Source organism: Leucopleurus acutus (assembly GCF_964270905.1).
Source record: "Leucopleurus acutus genome assembly, chromosome: 9".
In the NCBI taxonomy this organism is placed as follows: domain Eukaryota; kingdom Metazoa; phylum Chordata; class Mammalia; order Artiodactyla; family Delphinidae; genus Leucopleurus; species Leucopleurus acutus.
This window is the reverse complement of record NC_139144.1, coordinates 35,310,630-35,330,117: the sequence shown is the minus strand read 5'-3', so window position 1 is coordinate 35,330,117 and position 19,488 is coordinate 35,310,630. Positions and strand designations below refer to the sequence as shown.

General features: G+C 36.7%; 1 protein-coding gene across 1 annotated transcript in view; it reads left to right on the top strand.

Moving 5' to 3' along the window:
* SP4 (Sp4 transcription factor) overlaps positions 1–19,488 on the top strand; it is a 71,634-nt gene that overhangs the window by 33,937 nt on the left and 18,209 nt on the right. Inside the window, exons 4-5 of the mRNA XM_082845871.1 lie at positions 4,790–5,018; positions 13,435–13,634. Coding sequence (XP_082701997.1) covers positions 4,790–5,018; positions 13,435–13,634 — 429 coding nt within the window. The remainder of the gene's footprint in view (positions 1–4,789; positions 5,019–13,434; positions 13,635–19,488) is intronic.

The window sequence follows — 19,488 nt, the reverse complement described above, 5'->3', positions numbered from 1 at the left end:
TATTTTAGAGGTTTATTTAGGTTAGTGCATAAAGATTTCTTTCATTCTTTTTATCTATTACAGAATATTCTTTTTTTTTTCCAATATACACTTTAAATTTATTTATTTATTTATTTTTGTCTGCGTTGGGTCTTCGTTGCTGCACGCGGTCTTTCTCTAGTTGCGGTGAGCGGGGTCTACTCTTTGTTATGGTGCATGGGCTTCTCATTGTGGTGGCTTCTCTTGTTGTGGAGCACAGGCTCTAGGCCCTTGGGCTTCAGTAGTTGCAGCATGTGGGCTCTAGAGCGCAGGCTCAGTAGTGGTGGCACATGGGCTTAGTTGCTCCACAGCGTGTGGGATCTTCCTGGGCCAGGGCTCGAACCAGTGTCCCCTGCACTGGCAGGTGGATTCTTAACCACTGAGTCACCAGGGAAGCCCCAGGATATTCTTATTGTATAATAGTTCTGCAAATATGATTCTTCTGGAAACAATGTTAAGAATGAACTTATAGAGGACAGTGGTAACGGGGAGACCAGTTAGGAGGCTATTGTAGTAATCAAGCAAGAGAAAATGGTAGCTCGGTAGGAGTACCGTTTTTGTGGGATAACCTGTCTGATTCCTAGACAGATTCCCTGTGAAAAATCTGTGTGGAAATGTTCCCTGGCAGATGACAAGAAGAGTCTGACACTCATGAGAGGTGTTTGAGCATAAGGTACAGATTTGGGAGATACAGCTTACACATAGTAGTAAAAGTTATGAAAGTGTGTGAATAAACCAAGGAGCAAGTTAGAATGAGAAGTTGGAACTATGTAGGGGTGGCTAGAGAAGTGGGAGGAACAGCAGTGGTGAGTAGTGAGAAGCCCAAGAAGGAGAGCATTTCAAGAAGAGGGTGGGATTAGCAGCTCCAGGTGCTCCAGAGGTGAAATAAGATCAAAGGGAAGAGTATGTTTGGGTTTACCATCAGAGAAATCGTTCGTTCTGTCATCATTTTAGCAGAATGATGAGTTGGACACCTAATTTCAGCAGTTTAAAGAGAGAATGGGAAGGACTTCCCTGGTGGCGCAGTGGTTAAGAATCCACTTGCCAATGCAGGGGACACGGGTTTGATCCCTGATATGGGAAAGATCCCACACGCTGCGGAGCAGCTAAGCCCGTGCGCCACAACTACTGAGCCTGTGCCCTGAGAAGGCTGAGCACCGCAATGAAGAGTAGCCCCCGCTCTCCACAACTAGAGAAAGCCCATGCGCAGCACGAAGACCCAACGCAGCCGATAGATAGATAGATAGATAGATAGATAGATAGATAGATAGATAGAAAGAAAGAAAGAAAGAAAGAATGGGAAATGAGGAGTAAAGGCAACCAGTGTAGGTAAATCTTTTAAGAATGTGACGTCAGTTTAGGTTTAAATGCTGATAGGGAAAGCTAACAGAGAGGAAGAGTTTCTGAGATTGTAGGGAGTTAGCTCCAACAGTCAAGTTTTAAGGACAGAGTAGTCAATGGTGTCACATGCAACAGTGCAGTCTTATTTGTGTGCATTGAGAAAATGCACATTGGATTTGGCCTTTAGGAGGAAATCTGTGAGCCAGGAGCTGAGTCCCTGTGGTGGAAGTCCTTTGAATGCCAGACTTTGGTCAATGGGGAATGAATGAAAGTTATTGAGCACAGAAGTGATATGATCAAAACAGCATTAAAATGTGTTTTTCTTTTAAATTTTCCTTTATTAAGCTTATGTTATTTAGTGGCTCTGTTGTTTGGGCTCTGTTCCACATCTGGAGATACAGCAGTGAACATAACAGGCAGGATCTCTGTTACCATGGCACTGAACATTCAGAAGTGAGGCGAAGACAGAAAAAAATAAAAGGACAAGATAATTTAAGGCAAGTAAGACAAAACTTGGTGATCATACAGAAATGGACTAAGGGGAACTATGATGATGTGGTCAGGAATGACATTTCTAAAGAGGAGGATTTGAACTGAGATCAGACTGTTACTAACGAGTCAGCTGTGCAGAGATCTGGGTGCAAAGGCATCCTCGCCCAGACTAGAGAGTGTGTGCAAAGGCCCTAAGCAGGGAATGAGCCTGATTTGTTTGAGGACCAGAGGAAAAGGCAAGTGTGTTAGGAGTAGAGCGAGCAAGGGAGAGACTAATAAAAGATGAGGTCTGAGAGGTGGGTGGAGTTAAACTTGAGCAGGGCCTTAGAGGCCTTAGTAAGGAGTTTGGTGGCTTGTTCTTGATCGGTCACAGAAATGAAAGAAAAGTAGTATTGAGCTGTTGTTGAACTGTCTGGGACATCTAGGTTAAGAAGTCAAGAGAGTTGTCAGGCTTAAATATTTAAATTCAAATATGGTTTGCTTAGTATTATTCCTTGAAATAACTCCTCAAGTTGTTTAGGCATTCAACAAATAAACGTTCGTAGGGAGGCTTGAGAGTCTGTTGAAATGGTATGATCAGTCAGTGATCATGGATCTCTAGCAGTTCTTTGACATAATGAAGGGCATCTTAAATAAATATCATTGCAACCTGAAAGGAATGACCAACTGTTGTATAAACAGTAGCTGGAAAAATTACGGCCATAAATATCTCATGACTTCAGGGGACATAAAGAATACTTGCCAACCTGAAATACCTGCATCTCCATAGGGACCAATCTATAAAGACTTTGTATAGTGTTTAGTGCTGGTTTGGATAGAACTCCCATTTCCAAAAATGCTTTTTTCCCCCCAGTAAATAGGGAGTATGTGTATCACTGTGCTTCTAGATGCATAAGTAGTTTGCATAGTTTGCTTAGCCAAGGTCATCCTTAAGGAATCTGGTTTTACTGAGTATGTAGAACTTATGTGTGCCCGAAAGCTGCATTGAGGCATAATAATTATACTTTACATATTGCTTTACAGTTTACAAAGCCTTTACCCATTAGAAAATCAATTTGATCTTCATAAACAACTCTTCAAAGTAGGTGAGGGACAGGAATTTTAGGGAGGTCAGTATTATTAGAGGTGAGGAAAGTGAGGATCTCCAAGTGTACAGTCACTGAATGGGACGTGAACTCACAACTTCTCACTTTACTTTTCATTTCTTTACCTATCACACCTTGTTAATGCAAAGGTGAATGAAAATTTAAACTTTACTAGAAGAACTAAAATATGTGTCTCTACTAAAGCAGTGACAGAACACATTTTTTTTTTATTATTAATTTTTGGCTGTGTTGGGTCTTCGTTGCTGCGCGCAGGCTCTTCTCTAGTTGCGGCGAGCGTGGGCCACCCTACCTTGCTGTGTGCGGGCTTCTCATTGTGGTGGCTTCTCTTGTTGTGGAACACAGGCTTCAGGCACACAGGCTCAGTCTTTGTGGTTCATGGGCTCTAGAGCGCAGACTCAGTAGTTGTGGCGCACGGGCTTAGTTGCTCTGCGGCATGTGGGATCTTCCCAGACCAGGGCTCGAACCCATGTCCCCTGCATTGGCAGACGGATCCTTAACCACTGCGCCACCAGAGAAGCTCCACATATATTTTATTTGTGTTAAAGTTATTGGTACTACCAAAGGTTTCAGATTGCTGTGACTACACAGAGGAGGGTGAGATTGACTTTGGCTGGCAGAGTCAAAGGTTTAATTTTGTTTTGAAAATGTGTGCTGTTTTCTCACTTGCTAATTTTTATTGTCTTTTCTTGGTTGCTTCGCATGTTTAAAGTACTACATATGCAGCTTTAAAATAAACCCTTTTATTTTATATGCAGTACTCACATGTTTGTTTCTGCAACCATATTTTATTCTTGTATTGCCACTCAACTCAGTGGAGACTAGTAATAATGATAGCTAACATGTAATGAACAATTCTTTGCTAGGCGCTGGTGGTGGTAAGGGGTTTGTAAAAATTAACGTATTTAATTCTTACATCAACTCTGAGGTGGGAGCATTCCTTCATAAATGGGTGTTTTCTGCCCCTTCACATACTTGCTATTCCCACACCTGAGAAAGCAGAACTATGTTGAGAGAAAGTATAATTATAAGGCATACTCATATACACTCAGGATCAACTTAAGCCATGTAAATTTTGTCATATTATATATTGCTTATCATATTTTTCCCTAAGCCAACATAGCCAAGTTGGTATGTGTACTGACCTGAGAGGTGAAAACTAAGCTATATAACATGAGTGAATGAAGTAATAATATCCTAAATGTCTGTTCTGTGATTTTAGTGACAGTATGTAATAATCATGCATGGTTTTGCATTGTTAAAAAAACTGCTTAACTCAATGTGTAAAATAAAAAAAAAAGACTCATCAGTAAAGAGATGTTTGCTTAATTTAAAGTGTTTAGGAATGAGAAATGTCCATTATACTTAATCCTTTGTTTAGTTACTTTTTATTCCTGTATTTTTATGGAGTGAATGAGATGTTGCTTACTGTGGAAATGGTCATAATAATGCTTTTTATTTATATAACATCTTTCATCTGAGGATCTCAAAGAATGTCTCATGAATCATCACAGCACTTCAGTGAGGTAGTAAGGTAGCAAGGATTATTAATCTTCATTTTACAGATGGAGAAATTAAGCCACAAGGGGGTTAAAATTTATGTATAGTCCCACCAACCAGATATAGAGGAAGCCTGAGCTGCTAAGGTTAGAATATTATATTTTAGGAGGATTGGCATAGTATAAAACTTAAATTAACCCCTTTGCTTTTGTACTTTACACAGATAATCTGTTAGAACAAATATGGTAGCTTTAAAGTGTCCATATGGAAATTTTCTAAATCCTTTTTTTAGGAATAGAAAACATTGTAATACTCTTTTCCCCTCTCATTTTTAGGTCAGCAGCAAGGACAAGATGGAGTGAAAGTCCAACAAGCTACAATAGCTCCTGTAACCGTAGCAGTTGGAGGAATTGCTAATGCAACTATAGGTGCTGTTAGTCCTGACCAACTCACACAAGTGCATTTGCAGCAAGGCCAGCAGGCTTCTGATCAAGAGGTGCAGCCTGGCAAGAGGCTTCGAAGAGTTGCCTGTTCCTGTCCTAATTGTAGGGAAGGAGAAGGAAGGTAAATGCTCTATTGCCACCCAACTCAGTGGAGACTAGTATAATAGCTAACATGTAATGAACAATTACATGTAATCAAGGCACGTAGGGTATTAGTTAAAATCAAGCCATTGGCTGAGTACTTCGATCATTAGAACATCACTAGCTTTATAGCCCAAGAGTTGAGATACAATATTGTTATGAAGGGGATTAGATTGAGCTATTCTGGGAATGGGATTTCAGTGGTCCTCTACCATGTACCTTATACTTTCTTTTATGGTTTTCTTTCTTCATTTATTTATGTAAAATTTTAAAACAACTTTATCGATGTAAAACTTACATACCATGTAATTCACTCATTTAAACTGTACATTTCAGTGGTTTTTAATATATTCACAGAGTTGTACATCCATCACCACAGTCAATTTTAGAACTTTTTTGTTCCCCTGAAAACAAATGCTGTATTATTTAGTTATCACTCCCTCTTCCCTCCCAGCTCTAGGCAACCACTAAACTAATTTCTGTGTATAGATTTGCCTGTTCTAGACATTCATATAAATGGAATCACAAAATATGTGGGTTTTGTGACTGGTTTCATTCACTTAGCATGTTTTCAAAGTTGATCCATATTATAGCATGTGTCAGTTCTTCATTCTTTTTAATGAACAAAATAATATTCCATTGTATGGATATACAATATTTTACTTATCCATTCATCAGTTGTTGGACATTTGGAACTTTTTCCACCTGTTGGCTATTACGCTGCTACAAATATTCTTATACAAGTTTTTGGTTTTGATTTGCATTTCCCTGATGACTAATGATATAAAGTATGTTTTCGTGTGCTTACTGTTGGCCATTTGTGTATCTCTTTTTTTTAAAATTAATTTATTTATTTTTGGCTGCATTGGGTCTTTGTTGCTGTGCATGGGCTTTCTCTAGTTGTGACAAGTGGGGGCTACTCTTTGTTGTGGTGCACGGGCTTCTCATTGCGGTGGCTTCTCTTGTTGTGGAGCACAGGGTCTAGGCACGTGGGCTTCAGTAGTTGTGGCATGCGGGCTCAGTAGTTGTAGCTCACGGGCTTAGTTGCTCTGCAGCATGTGGATCTTCCCAGACCAGTGATCGAATCCATGTCCCCTGCATTGGCAGGTGGATTCTTAACCACTGTGCCACCAGGCAAGTCCCTGTGTGTCTTCTTTAGACAATTGTCTATTAAGATCTTATGCCTATTTTAATTAGATTATTTGTCTTTTTATTATTGAATTATAATAGTTCTTCATATATTCTAGATACAGGTCCCTTATCAGATTTATGATTTGAAATATTTCTTCCCGGTCTCTGAGTTGTCTTTTCACTTTCTTGATAGTGTCCTTTGGAGCACAAACGTTTTTAATTGTGAAGTCCAGTCTTTTCTTTGGGTGCTTCTGCTTTTGGTGTCATACCTAAGAATCCATTGCCCAATCTGAGGTCACAAAGATTCCCACTTTTCTTATAAGAGGTTTATAGTTTTTGTTCTTACATTTAGGTCTTTGATCAATTTGGGGGTTAATTTTTGTGAGGTAAGGATTCATCCAATACCATTTGTTGAAAGACTGTTCCTTCCCCATTCTTTGGATGGTTTTGGCACCCTTGTCAAAAATCAGTTGATCATAGACAGATAGGTTTATTTCTAGACTCTTCAATTCTGTTTCATTGATCTGTATGTCTGTTTCTATGCCAGTACCACACTGTCCTGATGACTTTGGCTTTGTGGTAACTTCTGACATTGGGGAGTATGAGTCTTCTAACTCACCCAACATGAAAGGGTTTTTGATTGTGTCAGATGCTTTTCTTCATCTGTTGAGATGGTCATGTAGTTTTGTTTTTTATTCTGTCAATATGGTATATTACATTAATTGATTGTTAAATGTTAAAGTACTTTTGCATTCATGGGATAAATACAACTTGGTCATGCTATGTAATTTTTTTTATATGTTGATGGATTTGGATTTTTACTATTGTGTTGAGGATTTTTGCATCCATGTTCATGAGAGATATTGGTCTCTTGTTCTCTTATAATGCCTTTGGTTTGGGCAAAGTTATTACTGGCCTTGTAGAATGAGTTGGGAAGTCTTCTCTCCAGTTTCATTTTTTGAACGTTTGTGAAGAACTGGTATTAATTTTTAAAATGTTTTGTGAACCTGTGTAGCTCACTGGGCTTTTCCTTTGTGTATTTTTTTGACTACTAATTCAACCCCGTTACTTGTTCTGAGTTCTGTCTTGTTCTTGAGTCAGCTTTGGTACTTTGTATCTTTCTAAGAATTTGTTCATCTTATAGTTTTTTAAGTAATTGGTATACAATTGTTCTTGGTATTCCTTTATAATCCTTTTTATTTCTGTAAGGTTGGTAGTGATATCCCCTTTTTCATTTCTGATTCTAGTAATTTGAGTCTTCTTTTTTTTTTGTTAGTCTCCCTAATGGCTTGTTGGTTTTGTTGACCTTTAATCAGCCTTTGGTTCCATTGATTTTTCTCTGTTGTTTTTGTATTCTCTAATTCATTAGTTTCTGCTCTATTCTTTATTATTGTCTTTCTTCTGCTTGCTTTATTTTGGATTTAATTTGCTCTGTTTTACTGTCTTAAGATGGAAGTTTACATTATTTAAGATCTTTATTTCCTTCCAGTTATATTGAGATATAATTGACATACAGGACTGTATAAGTTTAAAGTGTACAGCATAATAATATGACTTAATACATCATGAAATGATTATCATAATAAGTTTAGTGAACATCTATCATCTTGTGTAGCTACAAAATTAGAGAAATAGAAAAAATATTTTTCCTTGTGATGAGGACTCTTAGGATTTAGCTCTCAACAATTTTCATATATAACATACAGCAGTGTTACTTATATTTATCATGTTGTAGATTACATTCCTAGTATTTATTTACCTTAGAACTGGAAGTTTGTATCTTCTGACTGCCTTCATCCATTTCCCCTCCTCTGGTAACCACAAATCTGATTTCTTTTTCTGTGAGTTGTTTGTTTGTTTTTGAGGTGTAACTGACCTATAACTCTGTTAGTTCCTGTTACACAATATAGTGAATCACTATTTCTATACATTTCACAATGATCACAGTAAGTCTAGTTATGATATTACCACTGTACAAAATTATTACATAGTTATTGACCCTATTCCCCACGCTGTACATTTCATCTCCTTGACTCATTTATTTTTTAACTGACAGTTTGTACCTCTCAATCTTCCTCACCTATTTTTTTTCCTCCCTCCACACCCCTCTTCTCTGACAACCACCTGTTTGTTCTCTGTATCTATAACTCTATTTCTGTTTTGTTATGTTTGTTCATTTATTTTGTTGTTTAGATTCCACATATAAGTAAAATCATTCAGTATTTGTCTTTCTCTGTCTGACTTGTTTCACTTAGCATAATATTCTCTAGGTCCATCTGCGTTGTCAAAAATGGCAAGATTTCATTCTTTTTTTGTGGCTGAGTAATTTTCTATTATGTGTGTGTGTGTGTATATACACACACACACACACGCACACACACACACCACATCTTCTTTATCCATTCATGTATTGATGGGCATTTAGGTGGCTTCCATATCTTGACTATTGAGAATAACGATGAAGTGAACATAAGGGTGCATGTATCTTTTCTAATTAGTGTTTTCACTTTCTTTGGATAAATACCCAGGAGTGGAATTCCTGGGTCTTATATTAGTTCTATTTTTAATTTTTTGAGGAGTATCCATACTGTTTGGTGTAGCGGTTGTACCAATTTACATTCCCAGCAACAGTGCATGAGGGCTTCCTTTTCTCCATATCCTTGCCAACGTTTGTTACTTGTTCTCTTTTGGATACTAGCCATTCTGACAGGTTTGAGGTAGGATATTTTTAAATATAGATATTTACAGCTGTAAGTTTCCCTCTAAGCATTACTTTATATGTATCCCCTAAGTTTTGGTATGTTGTGTTTTCATTTTCCTTCATCTCAAAGTCTTTTACAATTTCCCTTTTGATTTCTTCTTTGATCCATTGGTTATTTAGGAGTATATTGTTTAATTGCTAGGTATTTGTGAATTTCCCAGTTTCCTCCTATAAATGATTTCTAGTTTTCTCCCACTGTGGTCAGAAAACTTTGTTATTTCTGTCCTTTTAAATTTACTGAGATTTGTTTCACAGCCTAGTATATGATCTGTCCTGGAGAACATTGCATGCGCTCTTGAGAAGAATGCTGTTGTTGCTGGAGTGTTCTGTGTATGTCTGTTAGGTCTTGTTTATTTACAGTGTTATTCAAGTCTTCTGCTTCCTTGTTGATCTTCTACCTAGTTGTTTTGTGGAAAATCACTGAAGATAGTGTATTGAAATCTCCAACTATTATCATTGAATTGTCTATTTCCCCCTTCATTTCTGTCAGTTTTTACTTCTGTTTTGGCACTCTCTTTTTACTCTTGTTTAAATGCATGTATGTTTCCTGATGGATTGACCCATTTATCCTTATCAAATTTCTCTCTTTATTTCTAATAACATCTTTTGTTTTAATGTTTATTTTGCCTGGTATTAGTATAGCCACTCCAGCTTTCTTGTGGTTGTTTGCATGATACCATTTTCCATCTTTTTACTTTCCAATATCTTTGTATTTTTGTGTCTTTAAATGTAAAGTGTGTCAGCTATAGATGGTACATAGTTGGGTCTTGTTTTGAATCTAATCTGACAAAACCTACCTTTTTATTACTTTATATAATCCATTTACATTTGATGTTATTATCAATATAATGAATTTATGTCTGCCATTTTTACCTTTTGTTTTCTATGTCTCATGTCTTTTTTTGCTCCCTTATCCCTCCCTTACTGCTTTCTTTTGAATTAAATTAATATTTTAAGTTGTAATATAGCATTATAATTTCATTAATGATGTTTTCACTGTTCTTATTTCTCTAGTGCTTGCTCTAGGCCTTACAATATGTTAATTTATCATAATCAGTTTAAGATTTACGGTAACTTAATTCCAGTGAGTTATAGAAATGTTACTCCTATATAGGTCTGTTCCCTTGTGCTTCTTTTTATGGTATTACTGTTAAATACATAAGGGTTACAAACCCCACAATACGTTGTTATAATTATTATTTTTATAAATTTATGTCTTTTAAATTTGCTGTGTTAACTTTATCATTTCTGGTTCTCTTTATTTATTCCCATGAATTTGAGTTCCTATTTGGGGTCATTTCCTTATGGCTTTGCTCCCAGCCACCTCCTTTGTGCTGTTATTGGCAGATATGTTACATATGTTGCATTTCTCTAATGTTACAGTCTTGACAATACATTTTATACATATTGTTTTATAAAATTGCTTTTTATTTTTTTATTAAACCACATTTTTGGTTGCTTTGGGTCTTTGTTACTGCATATGGGCTTTTCCTGGTTGCGGCAGGCGGGGGCTACTCTTTGTGGTGGTGCACGGGCTTCTCATTGCAGTGGCTTCTCTTGTTGCAGAGCACGGGCTCTAGGCGTGTGGGCTTCAGTAGTTGTGGCACGCAGACTCAGTAGTTGTGGCTCGTGGGCCCTAGAGCGCAAACTCAGTAGTTGTGGCACATGGGCTTAGTTGCTCTGTGGCATGTGGGGTCTTCCCAGACCAGGGATCGAACCCATGTCCCCTGCATTGGCAGGTGGATTTTTAACCACTGTGCCACCAGGGAAGCCCAAAATTGCTTTTTAAATCAGGTGAGAAGAAATATGCACTTACACTGTCCTTTATAATTACGTAATTGCCTTTGCTAGTGCGCTTTTGTTTCTTTATATATATTTGAATTACTTGCTGGTTTCACTTGCTTTCAGCTTAAAGAACTTCCTTTAGTATTTCTTGCAAAGCGAGACTACTAGCAACACATTCTCTTAGTTTTTGTTTATCTGGGAATATCTTTATTTCACCTTCATTTTTGAAAGATAGCTCTGCTGGATATAGGATTCTTGTTTGAGGTTTTTTTATGAGCGTTCTTTTGTTTTTTTTTGTTGGTTTTTGTTTTGTTTTTGAGTACTTGAATATGTTTCTACTGAGAAGTCAGCCTTTAATCCTACTGGGCTTTCCCTGCAAGTGATGAGTCATGTTTCTTGCTGTTTTCAAGATTTTGTCCTTGTCTTTGGGTTTCAGGATTTTTAGTGTAAAGTGTCTATTTGTAGATCTCTACATTTATCGTATTTGGAGTTTGTTGAGCTTCCTGAAAGTGTAGGTTGATGTTTTTCATAAGTTTTCAGCTGTTATTTCTTTGAATATTTTTTCTGCTTCATCCCCCACTCCCCTTTTCCCTCTCGTCTCCTCTCCTCCTGGTATTCTCATTCATATGTTGGTGTTCCACATTTCTCTGACATTCTGTTTATTCTTCTTCTGTTTCTTGTTTGCTTTTTGGGTTGCATAATCTCTATTGAACTGTCTTCAGTTTCACTATTTCTTCCTTCTCTTGAGTCCCTCTTGTGAATTTTTCATTTCAGTTGTACCTTTTATCTCAAGAGTTTCCAATTGGTTCTTTAAAAAATCATTTCTAGCTCTTTATTGATATTCTCTGTTTGATGTGATGTCATTATACCTTGCTTTACTTCTTTAATCATGATGTCCTTTAGTTCTTTGAACGTATTCATAATGGCTGCTTTGAAGTCTTGTTAAATTTGTTTGCTCTCACAGGCAGTTTCTCTTGCCTGCTTTTTCTCTAGTGTATAGGTCGTTTTTTCCTTCTTTGTTTCTGGTTTTTGCACGTCTCATAATTTTTTGTTGGAAACTAGAGAAATAGTATATTGTAGCAACTCCTAGTACTGCCTTCTGTCCTTCTCCCACCTCTGGCTTGTTACTGTTTTGCTTGTTTGTTTAGTGAGGAGCTGGATTATTTTAATGAAAATCCCTGCCCCCACTCCCCTGCCCCTCTCCAGTACGAAGCGTGTTGCTCCTTAGTGACCCTGGGATGACAGTGGTTTTGGTAGGGATATTTTTGGCTCTTTCTCTGACCACACCCAGCTGTTAAGCTCCACTAATTGCCAGCTGATTGCTCTGTTGTTTTCAGTAATACCCTGAAGCATATATTGCTCCACAGCCCGATCCAATCAGAGTTTTAAAAGGCAGAACTTAGGTCTGTGCTTGAGATTTATTCTAATCCTGTAGGACTCCTACCGGCTACCTCTTTCCTCAGTTCTTTCTGGCAACCTGTCAGTCTATAGTTTAGCTTATGTCTCCAGTGAATCTATTAGTCTCCTCCCAGTTGCCTTTTGCAACAATCTCCACTGTCTTTAAGATCATCCTTAGGCTCAAACCTCTCCACACTTTGTTGCAAATGAAGTCAATTTCTTGGGAAGAGATTTGGAGCCTTCTGTTTTATGGTATACTCTCCCTCTGGCCAAAATCTCTGTGTCATGGCTCTTGAACTGGGGGTTGGGACAGTGACACATTTCTCCCTATGCATTCTGTGCTCTAGGAGCTGAGTACGTGGGGGCAGGAGGTCAGCAGTAGCCTCAAGTTTTATTGGCTGGTCACTCCAGGCTTGGAACCTCTGATTTATGAACTACAAATGAGCTGGGTCAAGGGTCATCTGGACCCCATTGTTTTCATCATGCCTTATCCAAGGTTGAGCCTGTGTCTCAGGGGTTGGGATTGGGTGGAAGAAGGTTGTTCCCCATCTGTCAGCCACACTCACCTGAAACTTAACCTCAGTAACAGGTAGCTGCGGGTAGATTGAGAAATGCTGATGTCCTGCCTCTCTTGGGGAGATAACCCAGCAACTAGAAGGGTGGGAGAAGAGGGAACCCTGTTGTTGATTGCACAAGTCTGTAGTGTTTCTGTGTCAGGGGAGGTGGAAGGAGGAGGGAGACACAGAGTGAGTATTGGTTCAAATACAGCAGACTCTCATTCTTCTTACCAAGTTCTATTTGATTTTCATGAATAAATGTTTCTTTATTTGCTGTATACTCATAAGGCCATTTCCAGAGATTGTAAATGTTATTTGCTTTTTTTGTTATCATTTGCACTGGTTTCACTGGGGAGTAGGTCCAGGGAGCTCTTCGTGCTGCTTTTGCTGGAAGTGAAACTCTGAACGTTACACTTTTAAATGAGGATTACCATTCTTTGGTATTTTAGAGGAGAGTTTTCAAGTGTCTTGAAAAGTTTAAAGAGATTTTTTTCCCAGGGGAGGAACGTACTAGGAAATGAACATGTGAATTCCATGGCAGAACATACATTCTCTAAAATTAATGTGTTTTCATACCACTTTTGAGTTTTACTACACAGTGCTGTTTTTTTCTGATTTTTAACTACAGTTGTGGCATCATGATTTTAAAAACTCATTTAGAAAAGCATCATTTAATTACCTTGATTCCCTTTTACTTTTCCTGAATTATAAGCTTGGTGTTTGGGAGTGTAATTAATGTTTGGTTTCTGTTTTTGTTTTTGTAGAGGCAGTAATGAACCAGGAAAAAAGAAACAACATATCTGTCATATTGAAGGATGTGGAAAAGTTTATGGCAAAACATCTCACCTACGAGCACATCTTCGCTGGCATACTGGAGAAAGACCTTTTATATGCAACTGGATGTTTTGTGGCAAAAGATTTACAAGGAGTGATGAGCTTCAGAGACATAGAAGAACCCATACAGGTTAGTTGATTTATTTTAGGACTTGTACTTATTATTTCTTTTCTCAGTGCTTAGATGAAAATTATAGTGATAGTTAGCTATCAAATTGGGAAATATGGAAATTAAAGAGAGAAAATTCATTTTAGTGATTATATGAAAGATGTTTAAGATCAAAATTCTTTACCTCATTTCTGAGATATATTTTATTCTACTTTTCGTAAGCTTTATCAGCATAATTACATGACTTGGAATTTATTCCATTTGCTTATCTTGCATTCTTAGCATGTTGAACTCACATATTACTTTTTGTCAGTATTTAAGTTGATGAGAAGAGAGTTGAATTATCATCTTGTTGGTGACCTTGATTAGTTTTTGTTCAATCCAGAAAATTGACTGAAGTATCAAGAAAAGTATAACAAACACCTACCTTAACTCTCACTCAGAATTGACAGCTGTTAACATGCTGTATTATCTGTTATTTTTTAACAAAACAAATCATTATAAAGTTAACATCATCTTTGTCCTCCTACCTCTCAAAGACAACAGCTACCATGAATTTCAAGTGTAAATTTTTAGTGTAGTTTTAATACTCTTACATATTTTCTTCATGGATATATGTGAATATTGTTTTGTGTTTTCTATGAAATTTTATGTAACTGATATATTACAGTATAATTTTACTTACTATGTTTTGACATCTATCCAAGTTCATATATATGTGTACATATGTGTATGAATACATGTCTGTTTCTCTTAACTGCTATGTAGTGTTCTATCACATGACTCTACTACACTGTATTGATCCATTTCCCACACTATTTAGATGAGTTCAAGATTTTTGCTGTCACAAACTTTACTACTTTGAACATACAGTGAACATGTACAAGAAGTAGAATTATTGGATCTTAGAGAATGTGTATGTTTGATTTTGCTAGATAACCACTAGAGTCTCTAAAGTGGCTGTTACCATCTCTACTTCACTAGTGTTGATTGAGAGTTTCCACTTGGCTTATGTTCACTCAGTAGCATCAGGCTTTGAAAGTTCTTGTCAGTCTAAAATGGTTTCTATTTAATTTTTTAAATTAGCATTTTTCCTGATTATAGTGAGATAAGCATCTTTTCCTGTGTTTATTGGTCATTTATATTTTGTTTTCTGTTGATTCTTTTGATCTTTTTTGTTGTTGTTGTTTTCCTTTTTCTTACTGATTATATGTTGCAATTTTCCCCAGTATTGCTATCTTTTTATCTTAGTGCTATCTTTTGTCATATGGAAGTTTTATATTTTTATTTAGTAAAATATAAGGATATGTAAATATATTCCTTTGCATTTTGCTTTTTTTTAAAATGAAAATTTCTCCTATCTCAAGGTCATAACGTTTTTAAAAACATTTTCTTCTAATTGGCTTTAAGGTTTTCTTTGTGTAAGTTTATTAGTCTAAAAAAATTTTTTTTTTTGATGATGGACTAAAAAGGGGATAAAATTTTGTTTTTCTTTCATGTGGAAAGCCATTTCTTGAATAGTCCAGTTCTTTCTTCATTGATATGTAATGGAACTTCTCTCATATGTTGATGTCCTCTTTAAGAATGGCTCAATTTCTGAGTCCTTTGTTTTGTCTGTTTGTCACTTCCTACAGTAATACTATACTGTTTTAATTACCAGAAGCTTATATTAAATCTTGATATCTGGTAGGGCAGTTTTCCTTGTTTTGGTATATAACACTGACCTTCTCTATTTAGAACATGTCTGGTATATATATTTGGGACTCAATGTTTAATTATTGAATAAAGTAATAATTTGGGTAGATTTTTTTGAATTAGACATTAAACTTCAGCTTGTATCAAGGTACATGTAGGACAAAAGGGGAACTAGAGCTGACTTTTATTGATCAACTACTGAATATCAGATGTTTCAAATATATCAGCTCATTTAATTCTAACAGAAGCACTGTAAGCTAGAAATTGGCTCCATTTTACAGATTAGAAAATAGTCTCAGAGAAGAAATAATGGTTGCTAAATCTATTTAAAGTGATAAATAAAAATTAGTTTGATATGCACACAACTTAGTAACACAGAAGAGTCTTAGTGTAATGGCTCAATCACTGAGTTAACATTATATTAAAAATAAGAATTTTAATTAAAAAAAGTTTTAAAAACTCTGTATGGTATTACATTTGGGTTTCTAATGACACCTCACCTTTCATATTGGCAAATACGTTGTGATTAAAAATTAAGCCCATCGTGAGCCATGGCTGCTGAGCCTGCGCGTCTGGAGCCTGTGCTTTGCAACGGGAGGGGCCACAACAGTGAGAGGCCCGTGTACCGCAAAAAAAAAAAAAAAAGCTGCAGCTTCTCTATCACTGGGGCTGCCACCCTGTGGCCATCTCAGTGCCTCAGTCCTCCCTCCTGTGCCCCATCGTCCAAGGCCATCCTTCTTCAGGCAACTTTCCTGCCCACACGCTCTGCCCAGGACCTTTCCTGGGGACAACTTACCGGGATGGGACAGGAAGACAGTATAGTAAACTGTCCAGAGGTAAGCCCTAGAGTAACCACTAAGAAAATAGAAAAAAAAAATACAGTTAAAAAAAAAAATTAAGCCCATAACAATATTGATGTCTGTTTTAGAAAATACTGTGCTGTTTATGTCAGTATGAGTGGATGCAGTATTTCTGCCCTGGTTTAACAGTGGGGCAGATTAGGGAAGCCAAGAAAATTTGGAACCTCTCACATTGTGATTTCATCATTTTGTTTGAGAAGCGATGAGTTTCTAAAGTTCCTTTCTGTTGCACATTCATACTCATACAGATAACACAACGCAGATTTACTGAAGGATTTATATAAACTACTTCAAAAGATTAATGAGTTGGAAGCATAATTTCTTTCTTTTTTTTTTTTTTTGTGGTATGCGGGCCTCTCACTGCTGTGGCCTCTCCCATTGCGGAGCACAGACTCCGGACGTGCAGGCTCAGCGGCCATGGCTCACGGGCCCAGCCGCTCCGTGGCATGTGGGATCCTCCCGGACCTGGGCACGAACCCACGTCCCCTGCATCGGCAGGCGGACTCTCAACCACTGCGCCACCAGGGAAGCCCTTTTTCTTCTTTTTAAATGGTCCACACCATTATTGTCTTCTAATAACCTGAATAATTCAGAATTTAATATACTTACAGCTTACTTTCAGTGTTTCAGACATCTTGAATACATCATACACAAAATTGTTTATTTAAACATGTTATTTTGAAGTGTTTGGCTTAACATCAGATACCTTTTACTTTTAAAGAAGTAGTACAAGTAACTTTCATTCTAAGTGTTTATTAAAGTTGTTGAAAAGAAAATGAAACAAGTCTTTTGAAATAAATAAGTATTGATTAAGCATTTTATATGTTAAGTTGAAAGCCTTGGTCATTCATGGCAGTAACTGTTTTCTCTAATGCCCAACCACTGCACTAAGTAGAAATTCAGTTATCATCTTACTATGAGTGGACAAGTGAGTTATTTTTATTCACTGTTGAAAATAGTGCAGATTTTTTTTTTTTGCTTTCTGTAAAATAAAAATTTTTTTTCAAAAGATACATGGATATGGTATTTAAAAATCAAATCATGTAGAAGAGCTTGGATTGTTAAGCAGACTCTTTGGCCCACCCCATCTGCTCCCTGGAGAAAATCATGTTTAATCCTTTAACTATTTTTACTTTTTTATTCATCCTGTGATGGCTGTGCATACCTGTATAATATGCTTACACTGTTATTTATTGATACAGCAATATTAGACACTGACTATTCTTGCATTAAGAGTTAAGAATTTACCTCACAGATGGCCAGTAGGCACATGAAAAGCTGCTCAGTGTTGCTAATCATCAGGGAAATGCAAATCAAACCCACCTGTGAGAATGGCGATCATCAAAAAGAATACAAATAAAAAATGTTGGTGAGGATGCGGAGAAAAGGGAACCCTTGTACACTCTTGGTGGAACTGTAAATTGGTGCATCTGCTCTGGAAGACAACATGGAGGTTTCTCAAAAAACTAGAAATAGAACTACCATATGACCAACTAATTCCACTCGTGGATATGTGTTCGAAAAAAACCCCAAAACACTAATTTGAAAAGATACACACAGCCTAATGTTCGTAGCAGCATGATTTACAGTTGCCTAGATATGGAAGCAACCTAAGTGTCGATCAATACATGAAGTGAAATAAGTCAGATAGAGAAAGACAAATGCTGTATGATATCACTTATATGTGGAATCTAAAATATGCAACAAACTAGTGACTATAATTTTTTAAAAGCAGACTCACAGATATAGAGAACGAACTAGTGGTTACCAGTAAGGAAAGGGAAGGGGGTAGGTACAATTTAGGGGTAGGGGATTAAGAGGTACAAACTATTAGGTATAAAATAAGCTACAGGGATATATTGTACAACATGAGGAATATAGCCAATATTTTGTAACTATAAATGACGTATAACCTTTAAAATTGTGAATCGGTATATTGTACACCTGTAACTTATTCAGTATTATACATCAACATACTTCAAATTAAAAAAATGAACACTCAGTTGTAAACTGACAGAAATCAGTACTCCCCCCAAAATAATTTATCTGACTTTACACCATCAATGACATTGCATTTTTTCTTTACCTGTGTGCAGGCCAAATGTTGTCTCATGACTCACCACTCTGTGATACCGTATTACCATGTCTGTCCTTCAGTTTCCATCCCTTTCACCTTTTAACTTCTCTCACCTAAACTTTTACTATCTCTTCTCTTTCTCTTGATGTTAAAATGCTTACATTTTCTTTAATAACCACTGCCTTCGTTTTTTTATAGCTTAGTTTTTAAAGTTGAAAATTAGTAAATAAATAATAATTACATTATGTAATGGACTGTGATTACGTGTCCTTTCCTGTGTATTTTTTGTTTTTTTTCCCCTGAAGTTTCAAATTGCCTTCTTCCCCTTCGCATTGGTTAACTTTATTACCTCCTTTTGTTATTTTAACTTTTCAAGAAAAGTATCAACTCCATCAGGTTTCTCCTTATTCCTGGAGGACTCCAGCTTTCCTTTCAAACACTGATTCCTGTCTAGGGCTGCTGCACAACTGTAATCCTGAGACTTTTCTTCCCTGCTCTAATGGTTTGGATCCAGTGTTCTCCAGATCTCACATCTTCAGCTTTCTTAGTTTATTCCCTTGGTTTCTGGAAAACGTTATGAAATGCTTCCTACAAAAAGGCATACAGAAGAAATTTGTTTGAAAATGCCTTTATTTTACTTTTCCATTTCATTGATAATTTGGCTAATACAGAATTCTAGGTTGAAAATTATATTCACTTAAAACATTAATGGCACTGCTCTGTTGTCTTCTTGCATCTGTTTTACTAATAAGAAGTTCATTGTTCTCTTCTCATATTTTTTTGTAGGTGACCTAATTTTACCCCTTCAGCTTTAAGGAACTTATTTATTTTATTTATTTATAACTTTTTTATTTTGAAGTAACTTTATACTTACAGAGGAGTTGCAAAGATAATATAGCGAGTTCTCAAATACCCTTCACCCAGCTTCCTCTATAACTGATGTCTTCCATAGCACAATGTTAAGAAATTAACATTGGTACAATACTATCAGTTAAGGCTTCCCTACAAATATACTTTTTCTATTCCAAGATTCAGTCCAGAGTACCACATTGCATTTATTTGTCATGACTCTTTAGTCTCCTGCAGTCTATGAAATTTCCTCATTTTTTTTCCTGGTCTTTTCATACCTTGACACTTAAAGGTTAAGTATCTTGTAGAATATTCCTCAATTTGGGTTTGTCTGATATTTTCTCATGATTACATTGAGGTTATGAATTGTTGCTGGGAAGAATATCACAGACAT